Below are 23286 nucleotides of genomic sequence, written 5' to 3' on the forward strand. Positions count from 1 at the left end.
AAGTTTGAGAATTTATAATCTTAAAATTATAAATTTATATCTAAACTTACTACATTTTATTTTTCAAATCGTACAAATATATATAAAAGTGATAATGCTGGTGAAAATGTCTTGATTTAGGTACTCATAATACCAGTGTGGGGAGTGGTGGGAAATTGGCCAGGCCAAGACTCTCTTTGCTGATTATCTGCAGTCAGAGGTGTGGGACTCAGGAGGAGGGGCCTGAGGCCACAGCTGCATCTTGATCAGACTTTCTCCAACCCTCCATCAGCCCCACCAGATCTCCATTCTTTGCCATCAGGGCCAACACATGAGACCCCATCTCGCGGCCTGCCAGCTCTAGACCTGTAGGAGCATAAAGCCCTTCCTCCTTAGGTCTAAGTATGTGGGGCTCAGCTTTGGCTGTCTTTATAATCAGGAAAGTTTTTATATGCTGTAAACATTCCATAATAGGGACATTGTAGTTGAAAGAAGTTCCATTCTGATTTGCCAAAGCAAAAAGGAAGTGTATTGGATCACATAGCTGAATGATCTAGAATTGTTCAGGTATGATTGGATTCTTGTGCTCGAACACATGTCATCAGAATTCTGACACTTTCTCTCAGCTTTGCTTTCTTTACTGGCCATATTCTCAGACTGATTCTCACTGTATAGCTCTCAGCATCTCTAGGTCAAATCCTGCTAGTCACAGCAGAGAGAGCTTATTTTTTCCAGGTGTTCCAGTGAAAGTCCTGAGTGGGATTCATATTGGTTCTAACTCTTCTGACATGGTCACGTGCCTAACTCCAGTCCCTCACTGTGACCACAGGAATAGGGATATTCTTATTGGCTAGGCTTCCTCAATTCAAACATACATTTCCACAGAGGGGAGGAACTGGGAGATTATGACATGACTACAAAAAGAAATTATGTTCAAAATGATGGCCTTGAACTTACCAGTAAAAAGTTAACACATTTAAAAATACTTCATTTGATCAGGGACAGTGGCTTATGCCCGAAATCCTAGTATTTTGGGAGACTGATTTGGGAGGATTGCTTGAGCCCAGGAGTTTGAGACTAGCCTAGGCAACATAGGTGAGATGCTGTCTCTATTTAAAAAAATGGCTGGGCATGGTTGCCCATGCCTGTAATTGCAGCACTTTGGGAGGCTGAGGTGGGTGGATCATGAGGTTGAGACCAGCCTGTTCAATGTGATGAAACCCTGCCTCCACTAAAAATACAAAAATTAGCTGGGCATGGTGATGGGCGCCTGTAAACCCAGCTACTTGGGAGGCTGAGGCAAGAGAATTGCTTGAACTCAGGAGGCGGAGGTTACAGTGAGCCGAGATCTGCCATTGGACTCCAGCCTGGGTGACAAGAGCAAGACTCCATCTCAAAAAAAAAAACCCACAAAAAATTCTCCCCAAAACTTCATTTGATAAGGCAGTTTATTTTAGAACGTTTTCCATTAAAATTGCTTAAAATTATAATGTTTTGGTAATAAAAGAGGCAATCTTCAGTAGTCTGGAAATGACTGTATTTTCTGACATTGTTGGATCAATTATGTGTTACTAATTCTATAGTATTTTTAAAAAAGGAAATTTTAATTAATATCATTACAGTGAACATGACTAGTCTAGATTATTGGGTAACAAAGGGCTAGTGACTTCTCAGAAACAGTCTTTGCTTGATGGAAGATACTTGTTAGCTTCCTTGAGAAGTAAAAATAAGGAGAATTACAAAATAATGAATATTAATTAAGTGGTGATGATAGGTAAGGCACACCCTAGTGAATTGACACAGTACGTACAATGTATTCATTTTGTTTCTTTGTAGAATATTCTTTTTTCTTCAATCTTAATCTTCCAATATCACTTTTTATGGATTTAGGACAGAATTGCTTTTCTTTTTGTTTAGATAGTCGCTTATTTTTCCTTATCAATCTTACTACACAGTAAATCTTGACAAATTAATTTTTATACTTTTTACTTTGGGTTTTATTAATATTAGCCAGATTTTTAGCCAGAGTTATTCTCTGAATGCTGAGTGCCACAAAACTTTCTCATAATTATCAATGTCTGTGTTCATTCAAAATATTTCTTAAAGTAGCAACTCCAGAACTTACTTTGGTATGATCTATCATATGGTCTAAATTATAGACCTTTGTTTTATCTCACAGTCATGTATGTATTTTAATGTAGTTAAGTAGGAAAATCCTTATTGGTGACTAGATGAATTATATAAGAAAAGGACCTATATTAAAATGATGAGTACTAATATAAATGAGAATCATGTGTGGTTTATTACAGTCTTTGTGTATAATGAAATAAAGGCCTTATAGTGGTTATGAAATTGGTATACAGCTTCTCTTTCCAAAGAAAGTGGTAATAACCTCTAATCAGTGTGCCTGCAGAACAGTTCTAATACTGTTTTAGGTCTGCTTCTCATGTCTCCCTCTGAAATACCTCCATCTTGCTTCAGGGTCTTTATTGTTGAATTTGCATATGTGTATGTTAACTTAAGCAGGTGCTCACAGTTTAATGTGTAAATATTGTATTTCCTCTTCGGCTCCTCCTCTATCTTCCTGATGGCCCATCCCATCCCCTGTTCATTAACCAGTGTTACTACTTGTGATTTTTCTCTCCTAACATCCTTTATGTTCATAAAATCATATGTAAACATATTCATGTTTTTAAATTTTTGCCTTATAAAAATATTAATCAAATTGAATACTTAAGGTGTTTTAATGAAGAACATTTGTAAATTATTGTATCCCATAAATACACTATAGCTTTCTTTTAAGTGCTTATAGGTACTCATTAAACAGTGAAAGTAAGCATAACACACAGTATTCTCAGCGTAGCCCCCCGTATAACACATAATCTTATCTACAATTTATTTCCACTGCTAGTACTCTACAGCATAGAGCTCCAGTATTAAAAAGAACCAGTGACAGCTATTTCATATTTTAAGCATTCAGACTAACTGTATAGTCTTTATGTTTTTGTGATATGAAACAGCTTCCAGTTGATTCTGTTGAAATTAAAAGCTTCTTAGGTATATAATTTTTATCTTATTGGTATTCTTTTATTTACAAAAACTACATACCTGTGGCACAATCTGCAAACTCCTGTTCTATATAGAAATTTTGATTCTCTCTTAAACCATGAATTTAGATTGGAAAAAGCATTATGTATTCCCCAAAATATATGTGTTGGAAGCTTAATCCACAATGCGACAGTGTTGGGTGGTAGGGCCTCATGGGAGGTGCTTAGACTATGAGGGGATTAATGCCAAAAGGGCCTGTGGGAGTGGGTGCTCTCTTTTGGCCTTTAGCCTTCTGCTATATGAGGACGTAGTAAGAAGGCACTCACCAGATGCTAGTGCCTTGATTTGGACTTCCCAGCCTCCAGAATGGTGAGAAAAATAAACTACGTTCTTTATAATCACCCAGTCTCAGTTATTCTGTTCTAGCAGCACAAAATGGACCAAGACAAAGCTGTTCTTTCTATAGAATGCCTCCTCTGATGTTACCCTATGACTCTGGGAATGCTTGATCCAGTTCTGTGTTGTTCTTGGGAGTTATCAAACAGTGCCTTGGTGGATCCAAGTAACATTAGGATAGAAGTTAACAGAGTATGAAGATGTACATTAGACGCTTTTATTGTTTTTTTTTTTTTAAATGTATCAGATCAACCATCAGAGCTTCTAATCAGAATGAAAAAAATTCCAGAGTGATCAAACTCAACTGATACAATTATATTAAATATCAGATAGCTATATTGTAAGCTTTTCTTTTTTATTAAGGGTAAATGGATATACCTGCTTTTAAATTTTGCCCTGATGGTGTCATAATTTGTCAAATGTTTCTTACTGGTGGGCAGTTTGGATAGTCATAAAATTTTTATTCATAATATTGCAATGAAAATCTTGAGCTTTTTATACAGTTATGGGAGTGTTACTATAGAATAAATTCTGAAAAGTAGAAATTCTTGGTTGAAGGCAATGAGCATTTAACATTTTAATTGATATTGCTAAAATTTGCCCTCCCCACCAAAGGTTACACTAGTTTGTACTACGCAGACTTATGAACATGCCATTTCCCACACATTCAAAGTCCTATCTTTTCACCTCAGGGAAATTGCATGGCACTATTGGATTCCCTCTTCTTGCATCTTTTTCTAGACATTCTCTGCAGGAACTAATTTAGGGCAGTCATATGGCACAGTTGTTTGTTTCTGGTCTCTCAGGGATCACTGTTCTTTGTTGCCTGTGCTCAGTGTCTTGAAAACTGTTGTTTATATATTTTGTCCGTTTTTAGTTGTTTTTTGGGGGCCTGGGGTATGGTAAATCTGGTTCCTGTAGCGTTATATTTGCTGGAAGTGCAAATTCTGACTTATTAAATTGTAGCAAATAAAGCACAGAAGGAGATTTTTTTTTTCATTTGTTAAATCTGAATGCTTAGCTCTACTTAAAGGGGATATTAATATTAATATGAATATTAATGTTCCACATAACTTGCTATGTATATTATTGATGTAATGGTGATTGGATATGATGTTAACTTATGTGATTATGTGAGTATTGATCATGTATAGGTAATGGATGGCAAGAAATACTCAAGTGGGCATTTAGGTATGCAGAGTTCTGACATCAGAAGCCAAAGCATAAGGGTAGATTTTGGCTGGATCCTAAGGCCAATGGTAGACTTAGGCATATTTCTAGTTGCTGTGGTTCCTACTTGTTTTAACCTTAATAGTAGCAACAGGTATTTTTAAACCATATTCTGTAAAACCATGCTCATTTAAAAAAATTTTTTTTATAACTTTGTGGACTAGTTTTTACCTTTTGTTTTCCAAGTGAGAATATAGAAGGTAAATTGTTTTCTCAGGTATTAGGACTTTTATTGTGGTGGTCTTTTTCATAACATTGCAGTACCTTTTTAAAAAAAAAAATTAGTGGACAGAGGACAGACTGATGGATTCAGGGGTAATTTTGTTAGAGATTTTGGGTTATAATCAGTCATCTTGAAGAGTAGTCATGATATGGGTTATATAGGTCTTGTATTGGTTTTCATAAAACAAATGGGCCAGACACAGTGGCCCACGCCTGTAATTCCAGCACTTTGAAAGGCTGAGGTAGGCGGATCATTTGAGGTCAGGAGTTTGAGACCAGCCTGGCCAACATGGTAAAACCCCATCTCTACTAAAAATACAAAAAAAATTAACCAAGCATGGTGGTACATGCCTATAGTCCCAGCCACTTGGGAGACTGAGTCAGGATAATTGCTTGAACCTGGGAGGTGGAGGCTACAGTGAGCCAAGATCGCACTACTGCACTACTCCGGCCTGGGGGCAACAGAGTGAGACTCCATCTCAAAAAAAAAAAAAAAAAAAAAAAAAAAAAAAAAAAAAAAGATACAGGAGAGTACAACTTATAAAAACCTTATGTTTCACAAGTTTCTTTGTAAATTATTTATATCGGTCATCTGTTATTTGTCTGTCTATTGACCAGTCAGTCAGTTGAATCAGTATACGAAATAGTGGTTAAGTTCTCTGGTTAGCTCATGAAAGGCTATGATTTAGGTAAATGGTGTTGACAGTAATTGTGAAGCCTATTAGATACTGATCTCTCCTGAAAATGGAATCCTAAAGAGGTCACTTTGGTGGATTGACTGATGGGTTTTCAAATATTGGTAGCTCAGGGAATGAGAGTCAGAGCTGAATTGGTGCTATAGCAAGAGTATAGGGAGTTACAATAATAGGTGGAGCAGAATGTCAGGTTTGGCTTGTGATAAAGTATAGAAACTGGACAGATGAGCTCAAATTTTTCATTAATATAGAGTTTAAATGTTTGAATTTAGGGATCTGAAGAAATGGTTTTTAGATGTTAAATAATTTTGCTTTTGGTTTTTATTTTTGTGAAAATATATTCCTTTTTGTCTGCATTTACTTGTGTTTTGTGTCAGTGACATCATTTATTTTAGAGTATGTATTAGTCTGTTTTCATGCCGCTGATAAAGACATACCTGAGACTGGGAAGAAAAAGAGGTTTGATTGGATTTAGAGTTTCACATGGCCGGGGAGGCCACAGGATCATGGTGGGAGGCAAAAGTCACTTCTTACATGATGATGGCAAGAGAAAATGAGGAAGATGCAAAAGCAGAAACCCCTAACAAGACCATCAGATCTCGTGAAACTTACTCGTTACCACGAGAACAGTATGGGGGAAACTGCCCCCATGATTCAAATTATCTCCCCCCAGGTCCCTCCCACAACAGGTGGGAATAATGGGAATACAATTCAACATGAGATTTGGGTGGGGACACAGCCAAATCATATCAGAGGATAAGGGCAAGGTTATTAAAACAAGGAATGTCTTAGTAGTAACCCCTATTTCTATACCAATTTCAGGGTCTTGAGTTGTGAGTCTCAATCAAGATTTGGTATTGCCATTCTTTGTAGATTTAATTCTTAGATGAGTGATTATCAGCAGGTCTTTGTAGTACCTCACACTGTCTTCGTTTGTGTCCAGTAAATAACACAGAATATGCAAATCAAGGTTAAAAATTTAGCCCATTATTTTGAAGTATAAATGATTTACAATAAAATTAAAATAGTTGAAATTGAGTGTCAACTATGTACCAAGCAGTGTTTTTTTTTGTTTTTGTTTTTTCCAATTCATGTCAAATAAAGAACTTAATCCTCATAATCTTTTGAAGGTGACCATTTTGCAGGTGAGAAAACTGAAGCTCAGAGAGTCAGATAACTTGCTACAGTCATATAACAAATAGGAGATTTGGGATATCTGTGTAATCTAGCCGCAGTCTGTGCTCTCAAACACTATGCTATCTGTTACAGTTTTAAGATAAAGATAGAAACGTGGCAGTTAACGTGTTATCACATCTTAAGACTTTGGGAATCCATGAATTTTTACAGAGCATCCAGGTGAGCATGGTGGTGAATAACTTAGACTGTAGAATTCTTTAAAACTTGCTTCCAGAGTTGAGTCTCCTTTTAAATAGCTAAATGAAATAGAATCAATTGCTGACACTCTCTTAGCCTTCGTTTTTTCATCTTTAAAAGTGGAAATAACAGTAAAACTTTTCTTGTGCATTTTTTCCTCTGAGACATTTATACTAAGCTATTTTAGTAATATTTTCAAGACAGACCTTGCAATTTTTTATGAAGAACCCACCTTTTTTTGTTTGTTTGTTTGTTTGTTTTATTTTATTTTTTGAGACAGTCTCACTCTGTTGCGAGGCTGGAATGCAGTGGTGCTATCTTGGCTCACTGCAGCCTCCGCCTCTTGGGTTCAAGTGATTCTCTTGCTTCAGCTTCCTGAGTAGCTGGGACTACAGGCACCCACTATCATGCCCAGCTAATTTTTGTATTTTTAGTAGAGATGGGATTTCACCATGTTGGCCAGGATGGTCTCAGTCTCCTGACCTTGTGATCCGCCTGCCTCAGCCTCCCAAAGTGCTGGAATTACAGGCATGAGCCACCACGCCTGGCTAAGAACTCATGTTTTAACTGACTGACCTCTCGGACCTTGGGTCTTGTGTTGTTTGTTTGGGAAAGTCTCTGCTTACATTGTCAGTTAAGAAACTGTGGTTTTCTGCTCCATGTCTGTTACATATTTTGTTTCAGGATAACTGAAATGGGTGTATTGGGCAACCCTACATAAATGTCTGATATTCCCCAAAACATGTATTAAACCTTCCAGTATCATCAGAGTGATGCTCTGTTCTGAACTTTAACACTAATCCAACATCGACATATAAAAACCACTCAAAATATTTTTGTCTAACACTCTGCATACACTATGTATGCATTTTAATTTAATCTTTGTAACCTTATGTAGTAGGCAGTTTTATTTTCCTTATTCTACAGAAGAGAAAAATGGGAATAATGAGAGGTTAAGTTCTGGCAAATGTCTTATAATAAGTAGTGGAGTCAGGTTTTGAATATATGTCAGACTCGAGTCTGCATGCCTATGATGATAAATCACCTCTCCTGAGTATTGAGGTCTTAAAATTATATATTTAAAAATAGAAAGATAAAGACTTATATTGTGGAAATCAGGATAAAAATTGTACAAAACAGGCCTCCTGAGGAACTAAAAGTAGAAAGTTACCAAGAACTGAAGCAGTTCCTGGTGCTATGTCTTTCCCTGTAGCTTCCTCGGTTCTCTTTCATTTCTCTTTCTGCATATTTATCGGCATCATATGTTTGCCTTACCACCTAGCTCATCTTGACTACTCATAAAATAGTATATTCACCATCAGTGTGTTTATCACCCTAAATGTCCAGTGCCATGGCCAAGTGGTCCAGTTTTTCGATCTCAATTATAATTTCTTCTGAGAAAAATTCTGCCATCCTGGCACAGGCTCTGGGTTGTTATCATCTGGGAGAGGTGTCTTTCTATCCCTTGATCAAATACAGCTGTGGTTGTGGGGGATAGATTGAGAGGGGGTGATAGACACATGCAAGGATCTATACTAATGGTAAGTATTTGTCTGGGAAAAGGATATGGCCTGAACAAGCCCCAGAATATGTCTATAATAACATATATCAGATTTTATTAAAGCAGTATCATAAAAATAACAGCACAAATACAACATTTAAGTTACAGGTAGGAGAAACTGAAACCAGTTTATTATATGAAAACTAACTTGCCCAAACTGGATTTGCAAAGCATTACTTTCAGTGGTACTAGAAGAGTTTATTTAAAAGAATTACCTGAGTGAATCTTTTAAAAAGAATATTCAATAGTCATTTATTTGCTGAGCACTCCTTTTTTGTACCTTGTCAATTAAGATTCCCTATCGTAGGTTTGCATATAATTGGATGTATTTACCAGGGAACTCTGCATAATTGGCCTTACATTATCTGAATACTCACTTCTTTGAATTTCAGATCCTGTTTTCAGATTTCTTAATTCATGAATTCCAAATAAGAAGTATTTGTTTTTTGACAAATGAATACAAATAAGTATTTGTCTTTTGTGTATGCATTATTTAATAACAGTCACAGTTATTGGTGACTTTTTAAAATTTCTCAAGTTACCCTACTTCATTGCTAAAATTAGCAGTTTTAAATAAGGTTTTAAAAAAGTCCAAACAGTCAGAATTATATGCTTTTTTCTTCTTTAGGATATTGGGAAAAGGTTTCGTAGAACCTGATGATTTTTAGTGTGTTTGGTTCATTTAAACATTTTCCAGACAAAAATATTTTTGTTTTTATTGTTTTTTGTTTTTTTTTGTACAAAAATATTTCTAATTGTACTGTTTTCTAGTCACATTCTGTGATCCGCATATTGAAGATCTCTGAGATACAGAATATACTTTTATGTGGTTTGTTATGAGTTATTATGGTATCCTGGTGCCAGAAGTATGATATCACAGTAACTCATAACAAACCACATGAAGTATTTTTAGATGGTAATTCCAGGGAAAATATAATTCATTGTGTCCATTCAATTTTCCCATATCTTTCTTAGGAACAGATAGTTCTTTTATACCAAATGAGCTATAGGTATCTTCAAAAGCTTAAAAAAAGTTAAAAATCTTTTATTTAAAAGTTCAGTGGTTTGCTCAATATTGACTTGTGTCTATAAACTCGTTCTGGCTTTTCTAAAATAGTTAAGTGGCTGGAATACCACATGTAGTCATGTAGAAATGTGCCTATTTTCTGACATATATTGATCCTGAAACCACAGAACTCCACTTTTAGATTGTTTGTGTTCATGTAGTGAAGATCATTTCTTAGGACATTGTCTTTAATATATATTACATAAATGAAACAGCTCTCATTTGTTCCAACTGATTGGACCATTTGCAAGACAGATTTCCTGGCTGCTCTGTCCATCATGATTTTCAGTCTAGAATTTCTTTCCAGCTCTTGGACCTTTTTCAAGATAGAGATAATTTCTGAGCCTCTCTTTGGTAGTGATTTTTCCAGGTGTCTCTACTGGATTTTGAAGGTGTCAGTCAAGAAGAGCTAGGTGACAGGAGGAGTTGGAGCAGTAAGGCAGGCCCCCTTAAATATAACTTAAGGCAGCATTTAGTAAAAAAGGAATAAGGCACTCTTTAGAACAAACAACAGATTACATAGATTTTTTAGATTAGTATTTTCTAAACTTTCTATGATGAAGGACCAGAGTTTTAATTTCCAGTCTATATGGACAGGGTGGATAAGGTAAGCATGTATATCACATGCTTGGCCCAGAGGCTGTGAAAGTGTTTTCTAATTGCCATAATGCTGACACTGCTGTGCTGACTACATGTTGAACAGTGTTGTTGATTCTCGAACATTGTTTCTTTATTTTGCTGCCAAGGTTGCTGATTTGCTCAATATTATAGAGCTGTTAAAATTTTCTGTTTTAGTTTCAGTAGCAAACAACTCTACTCAGGCAAAATTTGGTCATTTGTCTGAAGGTAATGTTCATTGCCAGTGTAAAAGTCAGAAAAATATGCCTGTGGCATTTGTAGCTGTGGGGGATTTTCAGTCTCTGCATTATGGATTTCTGAAATCTTTTACATTATCTTACAGTTTTAGAATCGTAGAAAAACAATAAAGATACTAGGTAAAATAATAAAACAAGAAAAATCAGAAATATTGAGGTAGAAAAAGCATGAACAATTTAAAAACTATTCGTTTCATATAATTAGAGTAATGGGTACATATATGGGGAAAGTGTCAAGAGATAAGGCCTAAAAGATTGTCAGAAATAAGATTAATAAATGAATTAAGCCATAAAAAGGAGTTTGCTTTTTATTGTTAGACAGTGGAAAACAGTTAAAAAAGTAATATAGAACAGGTTAGTTTTTAGCAAAGATAATTTTAATGCTTTTATTTTTTAAAGAAACAGGTTCTTGCCTTGTTGCCCAGGTTGGAATGCAGCGGCTCAATCATAGCTCACTGCAGCCTCAAACTCCTAGGCTCAAACAATTCTCCTGCCTATTTCTCTATATATTTTAAAGTAAGATTAATAGAAGGTATACTTCTATACTTCAGTTTTGTAAAGTATACTTTAGCTCTACACCATAATCAAATGTCTTTGAATTAAAAATAGTAGCTTAAAAAAGGCAGGAGAACATAGAAATATGATGCAGTAATTAAGAAGATTATTATTTATTATGTTTTGAAACATCCCTCTCACTAAGTATTTGGTAAAAATGAATACAGTGATATTGAGGCAGTACGTTGTGCTGTTGAATGTAATGAAATGGCTTCCATTGAAATCTCAGCTTTGATATTCATTATGTTTTCAACCTTGGGCAAATGACTTAGCCTGCTTGGACCTTGGCTTCTCATCTACAGAATTAGCATAAATAATACTTTCCTTATAGGACTGTCATAAAGTTAAATGACTTTCTCTGTGTAGACAGATAAACAGTGGTCCCTTGATGTCTGTGGGGGATTAGTGTCAGGACTCCCTCTTTCCCATGGATACCAAAGATCCATGGATACTCAAATCCATTATATAAAATGATATTATTTGCATATAACTTACAGACATCCTCCCATATACTTTAAATTGTCTCTAGATTACTTATAGTACCTAATACAGTGTAAATGCTATGTAAATAGTTGCTGTATTATATTGTTTAGGGAATAATGATTTAAAAAACTCTGTACATGTTCAGTACAGACACAGCCATCTATTTCCCCCCCTAATATTCTCAGTCCCACAAATATGGAACCCACAGATATGGAGGGGGCTGACTATATAGACCTATTTGTTATGTAACTTAGAATAATATTTGGTAAATAATAAGCATTGAATAAGTACTTTTGTTGCTGCTTCTGGCATTGTTATGATTAGTAGTAGAAGATATTTCATTAACTACATTTTACAAATATGTAAGAATAATGTGACTACAATACCAAAAATTTACTAGTTACTGTTTGAAAATAGTCACCCACTGGATATCAGATTTTATCTTTTTCTCCAGTTATCAAGACTAAGATAGTGAATTTATATTTAACTTAGTGTTTTCTCTTCTATAGTTTATCAGAGAAGATATGAAATATAAAGATGCTACTAATAAACACAGCCATCTGCACAGAGAAGATAAACATATAACGGTTGAGGATTTATGGAAACGATGGAAAACATCAGAAGGTAAGACTGCTTTCGTGATCTGGCTCTCTCCCTTTCTGTGCATCTGGCCTGCTTAGTTGTTGAGTTGTTGTTAACTCATTTATGCTTTTACCAAAAAGATCAAAATAACATTTCTGTGAGGATATTTATATTTCAGTAAATAATTTTCCCTTCTTGTTTTTAAAAGTTTTCTTTTTATCTTTCTTAGCGTCATTAAGCATCAGGCTGTTCTCATATAATTATAGTAGAATGAATAAGATAGTGCATGTCTGAGAGCCTAAAGTTGTAAAGGATTATTTCAGCTATTCAATAACATTATTATAAAAGGCTTAGCAAATAAATATATATGGAAACACAAAGTTTTCTGTTTAGTTGTGGAGAATAGTTTCTGATGTTTTTAGGAGGCTATTACCGTTAAGCTTTTTCTTAAGTAAATCCTTCATGACATCTCATAATAGTCGCATGATAAAATTGGATAATTGATATTTTATTCCCTTTTCTACTGTGAAGTTCTCAAGCTGTATTATGGACAGTAATTCTTTAGGACAAGAAAAGTCTGTGATCTGCAAACCTCATCTTGGTCTCTAATACTAGTAAGTTACTAAAATTAAAAAAAAATTTACAAGTCGGCTGAGCTTACTTTTTTCTTCAATAAGACTCAACTAAAATTCCTTTTTTTCTAACACTTCTGGTCTTTCGTGAAAGTCAGCAGTTATATTGTAAGCATATATTCTTCTCTGAATAATGAAATGAAATTAAAGGGACAGATTACCAATAAGAGTGTGAAGAAATAATAAAGTTTACTTGAGTTACGATGATAACATTTAGAAGTGGAAAAATAAAGAAAACTGTCCTACCAATGCTTAGTATTTTTCTTAGTGTAGTGATGGTATATAGCTTGCTTATGTGTCTTTCGGTTGAAATGTACTTGGTCGGGGAGAAAGAAGAAAACAATTATGGACTTAAAAGAAAGATTTTGTAGACTTTAGAAAGCCTCTCCATTTCTCTTCCCTACACCATTTAAAAATAACATGAACTTGAATAGGAATAGAAATAAGCAAGTAACAGTTTCATGGTGAAAAGTGAAAATGGTGGGAAACTCAGCAACAGACTTAGTTTATTGACAGGAAATAGCTCAGCAATCCATAGATATTAAGAAGAAAGTTGGAGATCCATTACAGAGTCTATTGCTATTAGTATTTTTTTAAGGATTAAAATACGTATTACATTGATTGGAACTCACTTGACTATGTTTGAATGAAGAAAAAAAAATTGGCCGCTTAGCTCTTGTATTACCTTTGTTCAGTTACCGTCATCTCTTGCCTGAATAATTCTGGCAGCCTAATTCGTCTTCCTGTGTTTGTGCTCTGCTGTAGTCTCTTCTTCATCTAGCAGAGCACACTATTTAAAATGTAAATTAGATCTGCTCATACTCTGTAGTGGCTCAGAGTAATAGTCCAAATCTTTACAAAGACTTGTAAGCCTCTACATGTTCTGCCTTCTACTCCTACCTCTCTCTCATCTCTTACCTCTTCTATTCAATCCATCTCTCTTGCTCACTGTGCCCCATTCACTCTGGACCTGTTGCTATTCCACAGATACAGGAATGCAGATGTCCTCATGGCTAACTTGATCTCCTCTGTTGTTAAAGACTTTATCAAGAGATATGCTTTCAGTGAAACCATTCTGGCCACACTATTTCACATTGCTAACCTCCCCTTTTACCCATTTTTTTTTTTTTTTTTTCTGGTACTCTTGATCTTTCTTATTTGGATTCACAGTTTCCTTTTCCCCTGTCATGTATTGCCTTGTAAGATACTATACAATTGACTTATTCATTATTTATATCTCCTTTCTCTCTCTGCCTCATCCCCAAGAATGTAAGTCTTATAGAGCAGGGGAACTTTGTGTGTTTTGTTTATTCATGCATCCTAAATTGAGAGGACTCTATTCTCAAACTCCTTTTTGTTTTCCCACTCTAGTGACTTTGGTGAGATCTTTTGTGATCTATGAGAATGTTTGTTTGCTTGCTTGATTTTTTTCTTTCTTTTTTTTTTTTTTTTTTTTTTTAGCTTAAGGACTTTTCCAGTTGAGTGACCTCTTAAACCTCTTCTTCCCTAGGCTTTCACCTTCATCTGAGATCTAACCATTATGGATAATGAGGGATTTCCCCAGTTCAAACAGTTGGCCTAAGTTATCTGCTCTCTGCTTCCTTTTCTTTAAGCCCCAGTTGGCTACATAACCTTACAGAGCCTGGGAGAAGTAGTCTCAGGACTCCATTAATGCAGCTGTATGGGATGAAAGAGAGAGGAGTCAAATGGTAATAAACTTTCACTAGAAACTTTCTAATGACCTAATTGATTTTTCTCAACCCAAGTCAGACCCTGTTTATTAAAGGGGTCATTTAAGGGTGGGGCATTGTTGCTAGAGCACTGCTTTTTAAAGCACTCAGTTTTCTGGAGGAGTCCTCTGTTACATTTTGTTTCTGTTTAAGATTTCTCTTGAGAAACAAAAAGTAGTTCTTCTGAAAAAGTTTGAAAACTGCTGAAATAGAGATTAGAATGTACCCCTAACAATAATATGTAATTCAAGGTTGTTTACTTGAATATGTACCAAAATGTGTGGGGGTATATGTGTATGTATGTACATATACTGCTTATATGTATATATACACAAAGTATGCATGTGTCTATAACATACACATGCATACACGTACAAATATATGTATTTGTTCTTTGCCCATCATTGTTGTGTCTCCAGTGCCTACCTAGCGCATTGCATTCACTTTGTATTCGACAGTGAATGTTCTGTTTGATATTGAGTAAATAATTGTTGAATGATGAGTATTGGATGCTCAGTAATTTAGTTCATCAAATATTTTGAGTACAGGCATTTTTATTATAAGGCATTTCTTAAAAATTTATCTTTTAAAAAGTCAGCTTAAAAATGACAGAGTTTATGGGAAAAATGATATTGAGGTCGACTACTCAAACCCTATACAACTTATTGTCCATAACATTAACAATATAAATAAGAATACTAGTACAAGCCAGTCATGGTAGCTCACGCCTATAATCCTAGCACTTTGGGAGGCTGAAGTGGGTGGATCAAGAAGTCATGAGATTGAGACCATCCTGGGTGACATGGTGAAACCCCGTCTCTATGAAAAATACAAAAATAACCTGGGCGTGGTGGTAGGGCTCCTGTAGTCCTAGCTCCTCTGGAGGCTGAGGCAGGAGAATCGCTTGAACCCAGGAGACAGGTTGCAGTGAGCCAAGATTGGGCCACTTTACTCCAGCCTATGCAATGGAGTGAGACTCCGTCTCAAAAAAAAAAAAATACTAGTACCAGTAAAAAGAATTGTAAATTCCCAGTCAATACATACTATATGGTAGATGTAGGAATTTACATTAAACAAATAGTGAAGATAACTTTACAGAAGGATGGTTGAGGGGGACTAGTAAAGTTGAAGTTTGCTAAAAAATGAAGGCAAGGGCAAAGTGCATGAAGATGAGAACTTAGCAACAAGCATTTCCAAAACACAGGCTCTGACCAAATTGAGCAAAGATGAAGAAGGAGGAGTGAATGTGGAGCTCCTGTTTGTAGCCTGCTGTATTGGCAGTTAGTATACTTTGCATCCATTTGATACTACTTGGTGATGTGAAATGATAGCATGTTTGGAAAAGTCACATGTGAAATGATGTGACTTTTGTATTGACGTGACCCCTAATTACCAGTGGCACATAAACTAATTCATATTACAGAAACATGTGCAGCAAAATAGATTGTGCAGCAGAACAATTAACTATAAGGTGATAGGAAATAATCGAAGTTAGTGTAGGGTATAGAGGTAGCTCACTGGAGTGAGTGATTAGCTCACTATTATACACAGAAAATGGTGTTTGGGATAGGCTCTGAAGGTTGATCCAGGAACTCTAGAAGGAGACAAGAAGTAGAACATAAATGGTAGCTTTCCCAGGGTACCTTTTTTTCCCCTTTAAATAGACAGGGTCTTAATCAGTCACCCAGGCTGGAGTGCAGTGGTGTGAGCATGCCTCACTGCAGCCTCAAATTCCTAGGGTCAGGTGATCCACTGGAGTAGTTGAGACTACAGGCGTATATCACCATGCCTGGCTTATTTTTTAATTTTTTGTTGCGACAGGATTTTACTATGCTGTCCAGTCTGGTATCAGGCTCCTGGCCTCAAGCAGTCCTGCTGCCTTGGCCTCCTAAAGCACTAGGATTACAGTGGGAGTTACCCCTCCCAGCCTTCTTTAGTTACCTGAAAATTTGCTAGAAGTGAAAGTGGAGGTGGCATGCTATATGTAGGCTTTCAAACTATATAGTTTTATATTCTTGCTCTTTTATTTATGAACAGTGAGACATTTGTCACATTTTGAAAATTCACTTATAAAATGTAATTCTTGTGCGACATAAATGAGTAATGTAGTAAAAGTACATGGCATAATTTCTGTCAACACCTGTTAGGCACTTAGTAAAGGTTGATTTTCTTATTCAGTAATGGAAATAAACTAAAAAGTTTAGCCACATTTAAAGTTTTATACTGTTTTTGACTTAGTCACACAATATTCATTGGTAAAATGAACAGATTAGGCTATATATATACCATCATTGTGTGCAAACTCTGGACAGAGAAATGTGCCCAAGATCTTTCTGGAATGTTGTCAACTACAGGAAAGTAAAATTGTTTTATGCCGAAGTTGATCCTGACCTCAAATAGAATTTCAACAGAGTTTAATGCGCTCTCTCTTCTCTCTCTCTCTCTCTCTCTCTCTCTCTCTCTCTCTCTGTGTGTGTGTGTGTGTGTGTGTGTGTGTAGAGAATGCTTGGTCAAGTTGCACATGGCAACTGTCTAATGCAAATGAAAGCCATTTAAAAACTAGTATTAGATTTCAGATAGATTTTGATAACTGCATACATTGTGAGAATTACTGAATGTACTTAAATAGTAGCCAGATGCCTAATGAAGGAAAATTTAGATAGAAAATCATTGGTTATCTACAAGATGTAGAGACTATAATGCATTAAAAACTGATTAAGTAATACACTGTTTTTAAAATGAAAACTCAATGGATTAGTTATAACATGTGACAGCCATGAGATAATCTTTCTATCCTACTCAGCACAAGTCTTATCCTACCTAAGGTCACTGTTTAATTTTGGGCTTTACAAATTGAATAGACATTGGAAATTTAAGTGAATGATTATTTATTTATTCTTTTAAGAATTAAAAATTTAAAGGAACTGAAATAAACTGAGAGAAGAAAGATACTGGCACTTAATAAGAATTTTGGTTATTTTCAAGTATACCTAAAGGATAGCCAGAGACTAAATGACCAAGAATACTTTCTTTCTGTTTAGGACAGCAAAAATATAAATACTATATAAAAGGAAATATAAAGAAAAAAATTTCTAACCATGGATATAAAATTCCTAAAAGTAAGGGAAGTTATAAATATTTTTAAATAGAACCTTTATATCCATAAGGTTTTTCTTCTAGGTATGAAAGTATAAATGGATTTCTAAATGTTGATAAAATCCACCAGCTTTTTAAAGTGTATTATATTGGTTATAATGTGACTGGAATAAAAAAACCTGTAAATAGATAAGTGTGTATTGTTCAGCATTATCAGAAGAATAACTAAAAATGTAAGCCTTGCAGATAATAAGGTAGTGTTATCTTTGTGGTACCCATCAATGAAATATTTATTTGTATATTTCCATGGGTATCACACTCATTAGTAGAAAATAAGGAAGTATGAGAGACAACCTTCTCCTGCAGGAGCTGAACAATGTTTTGCATGTATGCAGGTGAAATGTTAAATAGCAACTCAAGAAGGTTTGATTAAATACTGTGTAAATGACACGATTTTAGGCGTCTAAGAGAATGGACAGATTTATTATAGGGAAGGCTTCATTAAGGATATGGCTCTTCAGTAAGACTTTGAAAGAGATGAAATTTTCGTAGAAATGAGAGAGGGATATACAAGTTAGCACATTAAATGAGTCCAGTTGTAAATGCTAAATCCTTCAAATAAGCATAATTTATACAAGGCATAATATATTTTTAGTGTATATGACATAATAATAAACACTTTTAAAATTTTGTCTTTTACTCTTAACATGTAGTATGTAACCATCTCATGTCTTAGTTCTATCATCTGTTAAATGGGAGTAAAAGTTGTCTACAACATAGTAAGTGATGAACGGATATCTGTTTTTACTGTCTTTGTAAGGTAAATGTGACCATGCACATTTATGGGATATTGCAGAGTCATATTGCCGGAAGAGGCAGCTGAGTTGGAGAATACTGGGAGATTGAGTCAGAGAGGGAGACCAGACTATAGTGAGTCTCTGTGTAAACCTGATGAGCAGCTCCAAGAGTGGCAAGTGTGATTCCACTCATATTCCAATGCTTACCAATCCATAGTGGTTTCCTGGAGCACTGTATTAAGGAAGCTTGGTTTATGTCTGTCTTGATAGCAAAAAACGATATTATTTTAGCAATTAGCAATTAGCAATATTTACTGTGTGGGAAGTGGTAGTGTATTTTAGCATTTTATCATCATTGCGCTAAGTATTAAGAGCTACTATAGCTTCTTGCTTTAGACAACCTTGTAATATAGAAGAGTTATAGGAAGACAAATTCTCTGTTGGCAGGAACATTAGCATTGAGTTGAATATAATGTGGCTCTGAGTGGGAAGAATGAAACATGAATTCTGAGCAGTGTTTTAAAGGGAAATTTGGGTTAACTTTTCCCCTGTGTTTAGAATGAATTCCAATTTCTTTCTCCCTGTGATTTTTGGACCCACTGGGTTTGAGGGAGGGGTTTATTTAACTGGTTCATACAAGAAAAATTTTCTAGTAAATGCTTATTATGAGTAAGCCCTTGTTAGGTACAAAAGATACACAGATGAAGAATGTGTTCTCTGTCCTCCACCTGTCCACAGTCTGTTGGAGAAAGATCTTTTAATCAGTAATTAAGGGATATGCCACAATCTGTAACTGAGATTATGTAGAAGGCACTGTGGGATAATAAAAGGAAAAGCACATCCATCTACCTACAGAAGTCAAGTAAAGCCAAGGGAGTTGCGTTAATGGACATTTTCTTTTCATCTCTTGTCACTCCTTCAGTGAGAGACACTCTGCTAGATTAATAGCTAGGAGGATGTTTGTACTTAATATAGTGCATTGTAAAAACACAAGGCTCTTAATGTACTACAAATACCTGTGCTATTTTAGTAAATCAGGTTTTAACACTTTTCAACTTTCCTACAGTGCTTTTAGCTTTAGGAGAAGCTCTTGTTATAGCCACAGTGGAGGGGTTGAGTTTTAATTGTTCACAGAAAGTAGGTAATACAAGGGAAGCCCATTCTTGAGGTGGAATGCAGTTTCAGAATGACAGATGTCATCATTTGTGCCACTAACAAAAGGTCTTTTATAGTCTGAGTTTTTTCTTTGAAGAGAATAGGTGACACCAGTATGTTGCTCATTCACTCTGTTAACCAACATTTAAGGGAGCTTAACATGGGTTTTGCTAGAAAAATAATGTAAGTCTTTCTTGACAAATTTATAAATTTGACAAACACTGTTCTGTATTAATCATTAGTTAGAATTGATTTTTGTGCTTCATACAGAGTCTGATTGTATGAATCAAACTTTTTATCATAAAATTATCCACATGGGTTCAGAGCACTCACAGTAAGTTGCTGATGGCTCTTAATCATGATCTTAAGTTAGCATTTAGTGTCTCTTTTCCCTTCATTTCAGATCTACCCATCAGGGCTGTTTTGGTTTTATTAATTTTCTTCTTTTTCTATTTCTCTTTCTGTTTTATTATTGTCAATTCTTCCTCTTTTAAGTACACTTGAGTTTTGGAGATTTTGGATCATTGCATATGCTGATTTACTGGGACTAATTATGTCTTTTTAATTTGTGGAAGATACTTAACTTTGAGACAATCCTGCCTTCTTTATATAGATTATTCTTGGTTTTATTCTGAAATAGAGACCCCTCTCAGATGAAGATGCAGAGACCACCTACCTATCACATCTCTCTGTCCTGTAGAAAATTTGACAGTTTTTATTCTGTAGGAACACGTGAAATAAGTGTTTTCAGCCTTATTTTTTTCTCACATAACACGTTTTCCAGTGTGATATGAAGCTTTTCTTATGATTTAAGGAGGTACTATTCTAAGACCGTAAGTTTGCCTTCTTATGGTTTTCTATACACCTGCATTATTCTACATTTCTCCTCTGCTGTGTTTACAGACTCAAGGGATACCTCAAAGTTGGAGTACAGTAACAGAACCTTCTGCCGAAGGTTCTGTCCACTTTTCACTTTGACGGACTATCTAGAAAACAGTAGCCTTTTTTGAACGTCATATTATTCTTCCCTTTTCCTAGTAGTGGGAAATGAGTTGCACATGAATGTGTGTTACCTTTACCTTTATCCGTTTTGTTTTGGGAAAGGCGTGGGAAGGAGGGACTCAGGAAATAGTTCTAGATTTTCAAATGTATGCTATTGCAGGAGAGTCACTATATTAAATTCTACTTTACATGGAACAAATAGTTGATTTCTGCTACTTTTTAATAAAGGACTTGTTTGTTGTGAATGACATTGTCCTCAAAGATGGTCATTTTTTTTTTCTTTTCTGACAAGTCTTATGCTTACTTGAGTCTTCCCCCCACCCATTTAACTGAATGTTACTAGCATTTTAGTTAACTGTAATAGAAATTATGTAAGTTACAAATATTAATACAATGAAAACTCAAACTTTCAGAGGTATTAGCCAGCCTTTTCAATTTGAATATGACCATTGCTCTTTCCAAAACTTCTAAACATTTCTATAATTCTGATATGTATATTTATGTATATATTACATATATAAATATACAGCTCATAGGAAATGAATGATAAAAAGTAGAATAAATCACTTAGCATGTTTGCATATCTTAACCTTTTCACTGTCTGGATGGTTACTCTGCATAGAATAGAACAAAAAAAGCTTGTATTGTCTAACTTTCTCATCTTACCTCGTTTTATATTTTAAAGATAAGAACCTCTTCGACAAAAGGTCCTCAGTAAGCATTCTTCTAACCCTTGGATAATCTTCTTTTTCTCCCTCTCTTTGCATCAACATTAATTCTTTCAGGATTTTGAAAATAATAGACCGTTTAGATACTTTTGATTTCAGTGTTTTAAATCAGATAATTACTTATTAGTTTGAAATTAGGAATCCAGATCAGTCTGACAAGATGAAACAGAATGTCAGTTTTCATAGAAGGAAATTTATAGTTTTTATTTGCATGAAGTTTTCTTAGCAAGTAATCAGCTTAAAATGCAAAGCAGGTGTTTATCACAAGGAGCTTATAGTTGCGTAAGGGCAGTATTCTGAAGCTAAACAAAATAGATTTGTGATGCACTAAATTGAGAGTTCACTAAAAGAAGGAAAAGGGGAGAGTAGCCTTGGGGCATACTGGCTTTAAGGCAGAGGCAAAGAATTAATGAATGAAATCAGTAATGGCCGTCAGAGACATGGAGGGAGAATCAGGAAGGCACAATGTCATGAGCATCTAGAGAGGGGAGTGTTTTCAGGAAGAGATAGATGGTTATACAGTGGAGCGCATAGACTTGCCATATAGCAGAGAGTCTGCCAAGGGTCCTCCTGAAGAATACTTCTTTTATGTCTCAATAATAAGAATAGATGTACTGCTGAGCAGACATTCTGTGTTTATATTGTGAATCCCGTGACTGATTTTGCTTCCTTCTTTGTCTGCCTTTTGTGACTGTTATTAAGAATCTCATATATTTCTTAAGTGCCTTTAACTCAGCTTCATTTTATCTTCCTGGTCCAGGAACATCTTTCATCTTTTATTCTCTTTGCATTGTGTACATCTTCATAAGTGATTTCTTTTCTCCCCTTTCCTTCTCCCCCTCTTCTCTCCTCCCACAGTGGGGGTTAGAGAGAGGAAAGATGAAAAGTGTCTAGTAGCTTGATACAGAGAAATATGATATATGTGGAAAAAAAAAACAACATTAGATTTGGCAAGAATAAAATCATTATCAACAGGCAGAAAGATGAGTTGAGGTCAGTAGTTTAAGACTAGCCTGGCTGACAAAGTGAGACCCCCATCTCTACAAAAAATAAAGAAATTAGCCAGGCATGGGAATGTGCAGCTGTATTCCCTGCTTCACAGGAGGCTGAGGTAGGAGGATCACATGTGCTCAGAATGTTGCAGCTGCAGTGAGCCATGTTTGTGCTACTGCACTACAGCCTGGATGACAGACTGAGACCCTGTAACAACAACAACAACAACAACAACAACAACAAATCAATGTTAACCTTCAAGAAATTAAATATTGGTATGGGAAATGGAGTGACATACATGCACACTCACATATACACACTCAAATCTTGAGGAAGATTTAAGTAAAAGCAACCCAAGTGTCCACTGATGAATGAATAGATAAGCAAAATGTGGAATATACATGCAATGGAATGTTAAGAAAATTCTGATACATGCACAGCATGGATAAACCTTGAGGACATTGTGCCAAGTGAAAAAAGCTAGTCTCACAAAAAATATTGTGAGATTCCACTTCCATGAAGTACTTAGAGTAGTCAGAACCATAGAGGCAGAAAGTAGAATGTTGGTTGCCAGAATCTGTGGAGAGGAGAGAACAGGGAGTTGTTGTGGAATGGACACAGAATTTCACTTTTGTGTAATAAGATGAAAAGAGTTTTGGAGATGGAGTGTGGTAATGGTTGTGCAATAATATGAATATACGTCATACCACTGGATTGTATACTTTAAAATGGTTAAGATGGGAAATTTTGTGTTACGGGTATTTCACTGCAATGAAAGGCTTTAAGAGAATGAGTATGCACAAAGTAGAAACATTAGGTAACTCCCTATTTAAGAAAGAGACAAGAAAATGGAGGGAAATGTAATGGTAGTTATAAATGGGTAGTCTGATCAAGTAGAAGGTGTTCTTAAGAACTGGTAGATCTGGGCTGCTTAAAGACAAAGAGGAAGCACTGGACTGACATTTTTAAAGTTGAATATACAATATGATTCAGCAATTACTTTTTGAACACTTTCTATGTATTAGAAGTAGTCTTATTACATATTTTGTTTCATGTCAGCCTTATTACATATTTTGTTTCGTGTCAG

General features: G+C 35.4%; 1 protein-coding gene across 3 annotated transcripts in view; it reads left to right on the forward strand.

Annotated features, from left to right (window-relative positions):
• Window positions 1-23286, forward strand: part of STIM2 (stromal interaction molecule 2) — a 153243-nt gene that overhangs the window by 77749 nt on the left and 52208 nt on the right. For all 3 annotated transcript variants that reach the window (XM_074395977.1, XM_039468489.2, XM_074395978.1), the window contains exon 3: window positions 11994-12108. In XM_074395977.1, the coding sequence (XP_074252078.1) occupies window positions 11994-12108 (115 nt within the window). The remainder of the gene's footprint in view (window positions 1-11993; window positions 12109-23286) is intronic.

The sequence above is a fragment of the Saimiri boliviensis genome, chromosome 3 (assembly GCF_048565385.1).
Source record: "Saimiri boliviensis isolate mSaiBol1 chromosome 3, mSaiBol1.pri, whole genome shotgun sequence".
Classification (NCBI taxonomy): domain Eukaryota; kingdom Metazoa; phylum Chordata; class Mammalia; order Primates; family Cebidae; genus Saimiri; species Saimiri boliviensis.